The sequence below is a fragment of the Jaculus jaculus genome, chromosome 19 (assembly GCF_020740685.1).
Source record: "Jaculus jaculus isolate mJacJac1 chromosome 19, mJacJac1.mat.Y.cur, whole genome shotgun sequence".
NCBI classification, from domain to species: Eukaryota; Metazoa; Chordata; class Mammalia; order Rodentia; family Dipodidae; genus Jaculus; species Jaculus jaculus.
The window spans coordinates 44,324,593-44,334,456 of NC_059120.1; the positions used below are offsets into that span (position 1 = coordinate 44,324,593).

The window sequence follows — 9,864 nt, forward strand, 5'->3', positions numbered from 1 at the left end:
CATCCGCCGGCAATTTTCCAGGTAGTACACGTGGGCTCTTCGACCTCTTCATGCGCCCGTGCGCTCCTAGCTTTGGAAATGGGGAAGCCTTCTGTTTAAAAAAAAAAGACAGGGAGAAGGAAATGCCCGGCGCAGAAGTCCTGGGGGTGTGACCCTAGCGTGTTTTGCCCCCCAACAGGCTGAAGCGTGCAAACCCAAGGGCTCCCTGGCAGGCTGCGGAGCTGTAGATCAGCATTCGCGGCGGCCTTGTCGCGAGGAGCCTTCCGAGTCCCACCGCCAGGGGGCGCATCTCCCAATTCCTCTCGGCCACAAGGACTGGCCGGCGTTGCCCGGCAACCGAAACCTGGGCGGTCCAAACAATTGGGAAGGCGATCGTGCTGCGGCTGCGCATAATTTCCTCCCGTTCAGAGCGGTTTCCTGGGCCTTTAAAGCATGTCACTCATTCAGGAGTTAAAAAATGACGACAGCTACTTGGCAAACCTGAGGGAGTCCAAGGTACCGAGAGTTCTCCAATACTCTGGTTTCTCTTCGCGTCTTGCAAACCACTTTCCTTTTACCAAGGTCCTCAGGTTTCTTGAGCAAATTCCCAATAGGGTTGTCAGCAGGCCCTTTGATGTTGATATGACCAGTAGAGATGGTCACTGGCAAGATCATTGGGTCGAGCCGGCAATCCCGTCCTCTGAAGTGTGTAGATGTGGAGCTGGAGAGATGGCTTAGTTATTAAGGCATTTGCCTGCGAAGCTTAAGGATCCAGTTTTGATTCCCACAAAGGACGCTTCAGGGCCCACGTAAGCCAGAAGCACAAGGGGGTGCATGTGTCTGAAGTTTGTTTGCAATGGTTAGAGGCCCTGGCACACCCACTCTCTCTAATAAATAATTTTTATATTTTTATTCATTTATTTTTTTATTTTTATTTTTTTTTGGTTTTTCAAGGTAGGGTCTCACTCTAGCCCAAGTGGATCTGGAATTCACTATGTAGCCCCACAGTGGCCTTGAACTCTCGGCAATCCTCCTGCCTCTGCCTCCCAAGTGCACCATTACTCCCAGCTGTCAAGTAAACAAAAAAATTTGTAATACCAGGTGTGGTGGTACATGCCTTTAATCCCAGCATTCTGTTTATTTATTTGATTTTAAATATATTATTTCTTTATTTACTTGAGAGAGAGAATGAGGCAGAGTAAGAGAGAGAATGGGCACGCCAGGGCCTCGGGCCACTGCAAACGAACTCCAGACGCGTGCGCCCCCTTGTGCATCTGACTTAGATAGGTCCTGGAGAGGCAAACTGGAATTTACTTTGCAGGCAAACACCTTAACCGCTAAGCCACCACTCCAGCCCCAAACTAATTAATTAAAAAGAATTGTGTAGAAAAATAAGGGGCTACCCCAGCTCAATGTAGGGGCCTGGGTTCCTCCAAGCCACCCTTTTCTCTTGTTTGTTTTGTGAGGTTTTTTTGTTTTTGTTTATTTGAGGTAGGTTCTCACTCTAGCCCAGGCTGACCTGGAATTCACTACGTAGTCTCAGGGTGGCCTCGAATTCACGGCAATCCTCCTACCTCTACCTCCCCAGTGCTGGGGTTAAAGGCGTGCGCCACCACGCCCGGCTCCTTTTCTCTTGTTTGGAAAGTTCTTCTGTAAAGAGAAATGAGAAACAGAGTAGGGAAACAGAGAGGGAACTGTCTGGAAGACACCAACTCATACTTTCAATGTAGGCTTCTGTCCTCTGGTTAATGCCCGAATGTGTTTATGCACATGTGCGTGTTTGGTGTGATTGTATTTAGTGATCTGGGGAGTTACTCTTTTTCCTAGTAGAAGTGTTTGGGATTGCTGCATTACTTTCTTGTTGCTGGACAATTACCCAAACAGAAACAGCTTGTAGGACAAAAGGGTTTACTTGAGGCTTACAGATTCCAGGGGGAGCACTTCTGTGGCAGAAGCTGGCTCACTTCCACACATCCATAGCTGGGAGACAACAGCCAGCTCAAGCAGACCCTGAGCGCCCTTTAGGGCTGGACTTCAAGATCCGCTCCCCCCAGTGACACCTCCTCCAACAGGCTGCTGGAAAGACTGAGGTAGGAAGCTGGCCTTTAATCCCAGCCCTCAGGAGGCTGAGATAGGAGAATCACTGTGAGTTCAAGGCCAGCCTGAGACTGTCACATAATGAATTCCAGGTCAGCCTGGGCTGGAATAAGACCCTATCTCAAAAAATTAGTAATAATAATAATCCTAGCAGGCATGGTAGGACATGTTAATCCCAGCACTCAGGGGGCAGAGGTAGGAGGAACTGCATGAGTGCAAGGCAGGCTGGGACTACAGAGTAAATTCCAGGTCAGTGTGGGCTAGATGGAGATCCTATCCGGAAAAAACAAAAATAAAAAGGCCCTTAGGCTAGGAGGGGGGACATACATTCACATTCAAACCACCACAAAGATATTTAAAAAATAGTCAGGGGTGGAGATGTAGTTCACTGGTAGAGTGTTTGCATCGCATTCACAAGGTCCAGTATAGGGAAAAAATATCTCACAAGTGCCTATTATAATCACTAAGCAACCTCTCCAGCCCAATATATCATTTTTTAATACTATGTGTTAGATCTTTTGCTAGGTAACTGAAGATAAGTAAAAACATGTTTTTATTTCTTTTCTTTTCTTTTAAGGTAGGGTCTCACTCTAGCTCAGGCTGACCTGGAATTCACTATGTAGTCTCAGGTGGCCTCAAACTCATGGTGATCCTCCTACCTCTGCCTCCAGAATGCTGAGATTAAAGGCATGCACCACCACACCTGGCTTAAAACATTTTAGGGGGCTGGAGAGGTGGCTTAGCGGTTAAGGCATTTGCCTGCAAAGCCAAAGGATCCCAGTTTGATTCTCTAGGAACCACATAAGCCAGATGCACAAGTTGGTGCATGCGTCTGGAGTTCATCTGCAGTGGCTGGATGTCCGGTATGCCCATTCTCTCTCTCTCCCTCCCTTTTTCTCTCTCTCAAATAAATAAATAAAATATGTCTAAAACAACATGTCGTTTCATACACAATAAATTTTGTGCTTTTCATATTCATGTTTGTCTGATGGACTTTTTCTGACATATCTTCCATCAATGAATGACCCTTTCTTGCTTACTGAAATCTTCTCTTCACCTATTTAGACTCTTGCATGCTTCAAGTTCTCCTCCTATAAGCTGCTCACTTCCACTTTTCCACTGTTAGTTGCATTAGAAACCTCAGCTTTTAGCTGGGTGTGGTGACACCTGCCTTTAATCCCAGCTCTTGGGAGGCAGAGGTAGAAGGAGCACTGTGAGTTTGAGGCCAGCCCGAGGCTACATAATGAATTCCAGTCCAGCCTGGACTAGAGTAAAACCCTACCATGGAAAAAAAGGAAAAAGAAAAGAAAGCCGGGCATGGCACACACCTTTAATCCCAGCACTTGGAAGGCAGAGGTAGGAGGATCACCATGAGTCCGAGGCCAGCCTGAGACTACCTAGTGAGTTCCAGGTCAGCCTGGGTTACAGTGAGACCCCACCTCAAAAAAACAAGAAAAGAAAAAAGGAAAGGAAAGGGAAGGGAAGGGGGAAGGGGGAAGGGGGAAGGGAAGGGGAGGAAGGAAGGAAGGAGAAACAAAGAGAAAGACAGAAGGAAAGAAAGGAAGGAAGGAAGGAAGAAATGAAACCAGCTTTTCTTCCAACTAAATATTAACTCTAGCCCTGAGTTCATCATCTCTCCTGTCTGTTCTCCACACCTTCCCCTAACCTCGACCCTCACCATCCACTCCACTGTTTCTGATGGTTTTCTGGTCCATTCCTGTCATTTCTAAGAAAGATCAGAAGTCTTGCAGCTACACAATTCCTCTCTTTGATTCTTCTCCCTCTGAGATTCAAATGAAATAGGGTGGAGTAAGGCAGTGGGTGACATCAGCAAGGCCTGCTGTAACAAGGTCCTGGGTGTTTCTATTCGGCAGAAACTGCAGTTCAAGAACTCAACTCAACCCTCTCAGCAACAGGATCCCTGGATACGGCTCAACTCAACTCCCACAGTTGCATCCATGAGGCGAGAGATTTATTTCATTGATTCCAAGGTACCTAACATTGAAATACTATGTACTGTAGTCCAGGCTGACCTGGAATACACTATGTAGTCTCAGGGTGGCCTCAAACTCATGGTGATCTTCCTACACCTGTCTCCAGAGTGCTGAGATTAAAGGCATGTGCCACCACGCCCGGCTCTTTGCTCCTTTTTTAAAAAAGATTGTTTTTTTTTTTTGAGGTAGGGTCTCACTCTGGTCCAGGCTGACCTGGAATTAACTCTGTAGTCTCAGGGTGGCCTCGAACTCATGGCGATATTCCTACTTCTGCCTCCCGAGTGCTGGGATTAAAGGTGTATGCCACCACGCCCAGCAATCCTACTTCTACTGGGACTAAAGGTGTGTTCCACCATGCCTAGTTAAAGTTTTTTTTTTTTAATTATTTGTCAGTAGAGAGAGAAACAGAAGGGGAGAGAGAATGAGAATGAATATGAGTGTACCAGGGCCTCTTGCCACTGCAAACAAACTCGGGATACATGGGCCATCTTGTGCATCTGGCTTTAGGTGGACACTGGGGAATCAAACCTGCACTGGTAGTCCTTGAAGGCAAGTGCGTTTAACCACTGAGCCATCTCCTCAGTCCTCTTATTTTTGATTCTCTAGGCAAGAGTCAAGGCTGACCTCAAACTTGCTAGGTAGCTCGAGACTGTCGAGCCTTCTAGATACTGGATTGTGGGCATCTAGAATTAATATTCTTTTCTAAACACAGTCTGAAGTGTTTCAACTTCTTCTCTTTTGTCCCCAACTGACGATTTGACCAAATCCAAAACCATTTTATTAAGTCATAAGGTTGGGTTTTGTTCTAGTCTGGTAGCTGGAATAAATTATTTTTACTAAATTTCTGTAACGCAGTGTATGAGAACAATGGCTGAATATATCCACAAATGAAATAAACTGAATGAAGCCCAAGTCAGGGACAATATTTCTATGGCCCCAGTGAGCTCAACACTCCTTAGACCTAAACATAAGACATAATTCCATATTGACAAAAGATAGGAAGTCATCTTCCTGTACAATTAAATGTGTTGATTTGATGGATTTCAACTAGTCAGGAGAATAGTAGAGGCAAACAGAACCTGACTAGAGTGAAGGTTCAGGTTGTTGAGTTAACCCTGTGGATGGGGGTTAGTAAAGAAGTTAGTAAACTTCTTCCGTAGATACCGAAAGATGACCTGGATTTCCGCTTAGCAACTTTGTATAATCACCACAGTGGGGCGTTCAAGAACAAAAGTGAGATCCTGGAACAGAAGGAGACCAGCCAGGAAATCTACGGGTAAGTGAGAGAGGGAGAGCCTCCTCCCCTGAGGATGCTGCCACGCAATTACACCAGGTAAAATAACACCTGGAAATATTGGCAGACACGCAATTAGAAATACATTTCTAGAGTTTTTATATCCAGAATATAATTTGGGGTTTTTTAAATCATTTTTTAAACAGATCTAGGGAGGAAACTCCTTTATTTTTAAAAAAATTATTTATTTATTTGAGAGAAAGAGGCAGATAGAGAAAGAGAATGGGTGCGCCAGGGCCTTCAGCTGCTGCAAACGAACTCCAGATGCATGCGCCACCTTGTGCATCTGGCTTACGTGGGTCCTGGCTTTGCAGGCAAGCGACTTAACCACTAAGCCATCTCTCCAGCCCTAAAATTATTTTTGTTTTAAACATGCTGGGAATCTAGCCTGGGATATATGCATCATAGGCAAGTGTTCTGAGCTATATCCCTAAGCCTTCATTTCTGTACTTATGAACGGAATTCTCCACGGTTGTGCTCATCTGTATAAAGAAACAAAACCAGGGCTGGAGAGATGGCTTAGCAATTAAGGCACTTGCCTGTGAAGCCTAAGGACCCAGGTTTGATTCCCCAGCACCCCTGTAAGCCAGATGCACAATGTGGCACATGTGTCTGAAGTTTGCAGTGATTGGAGGCTGTGATGCACCATTCTGTCTCTATCTGCTTCTTCCTCTCTTTCCCTCCCTCCCTCTCTCTTTCTCAAATAAATAAATAAATACAATGCAATACTTAAAAAAAAAAAAGAAGCAGCAAAACCTTTGATTGATAGTGGAAGATAAATAGGGCCTTTGACTACTTTACTTTTTTTTTTATTTGGGAGGTGGGGAAGAGAAAGTTGGCTGCCAGGGCCTCAGCCACTGAAATTGAACTCCAGACACTTGCACCACCTAGTGGGCATGTGAGACCTTGTGCTTGCCTCACTTTTGTGCATCTGGCTTACATGGGATCTGGAGAGTGGCACATGGGTCCTTAGGCTTCGCAGGCAAGCACCTTAACTGCTAAGCCATATCTCCAGCCTTGCTTTACTTTATTTATGTGCAAGGAGAGAGAGGGAGAGAACACACCAGGGCCTCTAGCCACTGCAAACAAGCTCCAGATGTATGCGCCACTTTGTGTATCTGGCTTTACATCGGAGCTGGAGAACTGAACTGGGGTCATTAGGCTTTGCAGACAAGCACCTTAACTGTTGAGCCATCCCTCCAGCCCTGACTGCTTTATTTTTGAGGTCTCATTGAATTATTGTTCCCTCTTTACCTTTCTCTTTCTGATTACACTCTCCTCTGTTCTTCCCCACACCATGTTCTAGACACAAGATCAAGTTTCCTGGAGAAAATTTACACCTTGCTTCTCCATCCCCTATCACTTCCCTGGCTCACATCAGGCAATGGATCAACCCTAAGAAGGAGTCCATCCACAGCATCCAGGGATCCATCGGTGAGGGCTAGAGGACTGATACGCACATGGGGCGCCGTAGAAATCTATGAATGGACCCAGGAACTAGGGGCTTGAGGTTACTGGCTAGTAGGATACATGGGGATGGGTCTTAGAAAGTAACTATTAATTTGGCATCTATCAGACTGATAATCAAGGGACACACTATAGAACTAGGAAATTCAATTTTTCAGAACCAAAACTTGGGGATGAAAGACCTGTAACTGCCCCCATCACTCCTCCATATGCCAATTTCCCAATGGGATTATTATTATTACTCCCCTTGAGCTTTTTGTTTTGTTTTTAGACAGGGTCTGATGTAGTTCAGGCTGGCCTCATACTGTGTAGCCCGAGATAACCTTGAGCTTCTGATCTTCCTGCCTTCATCTCTTGAGTGCTGGGATTACAGGCATGCACCACCACACCTGGCTTTATACAGTGGGAGGATCAAACCTAGGCCTTCGTGCATGTGAGGAAAGCACTGTACCAGCTAAGCTACATCCTCAGCTTCTATTTCCCCAGAGAATCTTTTTCTTGGTACCAATGAGTGTGTGGATTAAGATTCCGAAGCAGGCAAAGGATCTGAACTTCACAGCTCAGCCCACTTCTTTTTTCTCCACAGTGTCTCCTCACACTGCAGCCACCAATGGGGGTTACTCCCGAAAGAATGATGGTGGCTTCTTCTCCACTTAGTGGTTACAAGACCCTGGACTAATTAATCATAGTGTGACACCAGCCATCCACCTTCATTAAATGTTTGTTCTAGTTGAAGCCTGGTGTTAATGACTGTGGATTACCTCTTGAACCACTCTTAAATAGCAGAAGGAAATTATTCCTATTGAGTTAATTTGCAGCTTTGAGTCATTTTGCCAAAGGTAAGGATTCAGAAGAGAACAGCCCTGATTTTGACAGGATTCAAGTATTCATATTTTGTAAAATGCAGTCACTATAACCATACAGAATAATCTATTCAATGTATCCTGACGCTAAGTGTTCAGAACACAAGAATGGGCACAGCCTATTTTCTATGAGCTTATAATCATGGTAATATCAGAGGATCCAAGTAGCATGATTTTTGGGGGGGCTGCTTTGTGTGGTGTGTATGTACATGTGTATATCCAGGTCCATGTGTGTGTGCGTGTGCGCTTACATACATCCAGGTGCATGGGTGTAGGCATCATCTCCAGTCTCTCTCCACCTTTTCTGAGACAGGATCTTTCACTGAACCTACAGTTTACCAATCTGGCTCTATGTAATGAGCCCACATGCCGTAACGCTAAAGGGAAAAGCTGAACGTTTCCTCTCTGAGATCTGGAACTGTACAAGGATGTCCACTTTCACTACTTTCTTCAACATGGTGCTAAATGTCCTCACCAGAGCTATCAGTCAGTGGAAATCAAGAGAGCACTCAGTTGGGAAGGAGGAAATCAAACTGTCACTGTGCACTGATGACAAGATCTTACGTGTAGAAAACCCCAGTTTTCACCCAAAGCTATTAGAATATGTTCAGTAAGTCTACAGAACTAAAACGTCAACACAGAAGTTGGTGCCTGATGATATAGGCCTATAATCCCAGTTACATGGGAGGCTGAGGCAGGAGGATCACAAATTCAAGATTTGCTTGGGCTATAGAGCTCAGGCCAGCCTGAGCAACTTACTGAGACTCTGTTTCAAAATAAAGTATGTTAGCTGGCTGTGGTAGCATACCTCTTCAATCCCAGCATTTGGGTGGCAGAGGTAGGAGGATCACCATGAGTTTGAGAGTACAAAGTGAACACCAGGTCAGCCTGGGCTAGAGTGATATCCTTCTAAAAATCAAGGGGCTGGGAAGATGGATCGTAGTTGTGATAGTTTAAATGCATGTCGCTCCCCCCTCCCCCAGAAGTCTCAGATAAAATTTGTAACTTGGATCTCCAGCTAGCTGGCTGGAGACGTTGCTGGGGGCAGATCCTCGAGCCTAGCCCTAAGGGGTGTTTGGGGGAGAACGTTTTCCAGCTCAGAGGTAGGCAGATGTTTGAGCTCTGCCTCGGTCCCTGCTGTTTGCTGCCCTTGGTGCTTCTCTCTGCTTGGACGGATGGAAGCAGCTTCTGTCACTGATGTAACTTCCCTGAATCTGTAAGCTTGGGATAAATTCTTTCCTCCCATAAACTTCACGGGGTTTGGTGTTTATCCCAGCAACGTGAAGCTGTGTACAACAGTGGTTAAAGGTGCTTTCTTGTTGGCCCAGGTTCAATTCTGCTTTTACCCATGTAAAGCCAGAGGGGCATGTGCACCCTCCTCCCACCCCACACACATGTGGAAATAAAAAATTAAAACAGGGCTGGAGGGATGGTTTAATAGTTGACGCGCTTGCCTGCAAAATTTAAAGACCCAGGTTCAATTCCCCTGTACCCATATAAGCGAGATGCACAAGGTGGTACATGCATCTGGAGTTGCTTTGCAGTGGCTTACAGGCCCTGATGCACCATTCTATCTGCCTCTCTCTCAAATAAATAAATATTTTTAAAAACTGAAACAACAAAATAAAAAACAGCATAGCATTGGCATAAAGATACACCATGAAGGCCAGGCATGGTGGTGCACGCCTATAATCCCAGCACTTGGGAGGCAAAGTAGGATTTGGGTGAGTTCAAGTCCACCCTAAGACTATACAGAGAGTTCCAGGTCATCCCGGCCTAGAGCAAAACTCTACCTCAAAACAAAAGCAAACAAAAAGGCCAGCCATGGTGGTGCACACCTTTAATCCCAGCACTCAGAGGGTACAGGTAGAATCACCATGAGGTCAGCCTGAGGTAGAGTGAGCCCTTACCTCGAAAAACCAAAAAAGAAACTAGACTTCCCTGATTTCTAATTCTCTAAATCTGAAGTTCCTTTACTTGTCACCTTTAAAATTTATACTCTCTTTAATGGTCACATTCCTTTTGATTCCTCAGTACCCATGTAAACCAGATGCAGAGTGGTACATATGCCTGGAGTTCTCTCTGCTTGCAAATAAATAAATTTTTTCTTAAAAAACACAGCCAAGGGTTGGGTAAATGGCCTAGTAGTTAAGGCATTTGCCTGCGAAGC

General features: G+C 45.4%; 1 protein-coding gene across 1 annotated transcript; it reads left to right on the plus strand.

Annotated features, from left to right (window-relative positions):
• Positions 1-369: 369 nt before the first annotated feature.
• On the plus strand, positions 370-8,389 carry Cfap276 (cilia and flagella associated protein 276). Its single transcript, XM_004658919.2, has 5 exons — positions 370-495; positions 3,951-4,067; positions 5,231-5,346; positions 6,671-6,798; positions 7,418-8,389. The coding sequence occupies exons 1-5, from the start codon at positions 433-435 to the stop codon at positions 7,486-7,488; spliced, it is 495 nt and encodes a 164-aa protein (XP_004658976.2). The 5' UTR covers positions 370-432; the 3' UTR covers positions 7,489-8,389.
• Positions 8,390-9,864: the final 1,475 nt, after the last annotated feature.

Excerpts from the sequence above, each read along its gene's own strand:
- Cfap276 (XM_004658919.2), top strand. The coding sequence starts at position 433 with ATGTCACTCATTCAGGAGTTAAAAAATGACGACAGCTACTTGGCAAAC. Across the intron at positions 496-3,950 it reads CAAACCTGAGGGAGTCCAAG|AAACTGCAGTTCAAGAACTC; the intron begins GTACCGAGAGTT and ends TCTATTCGGCAG. Across the intron at positions 4,068-5,230 it reads TTTATTTCATTGATTCCAAG|ATACCGAAAGATGACCTGGA; the intron begins GTACCTAACATT and ends CTTCTTCCGTAG.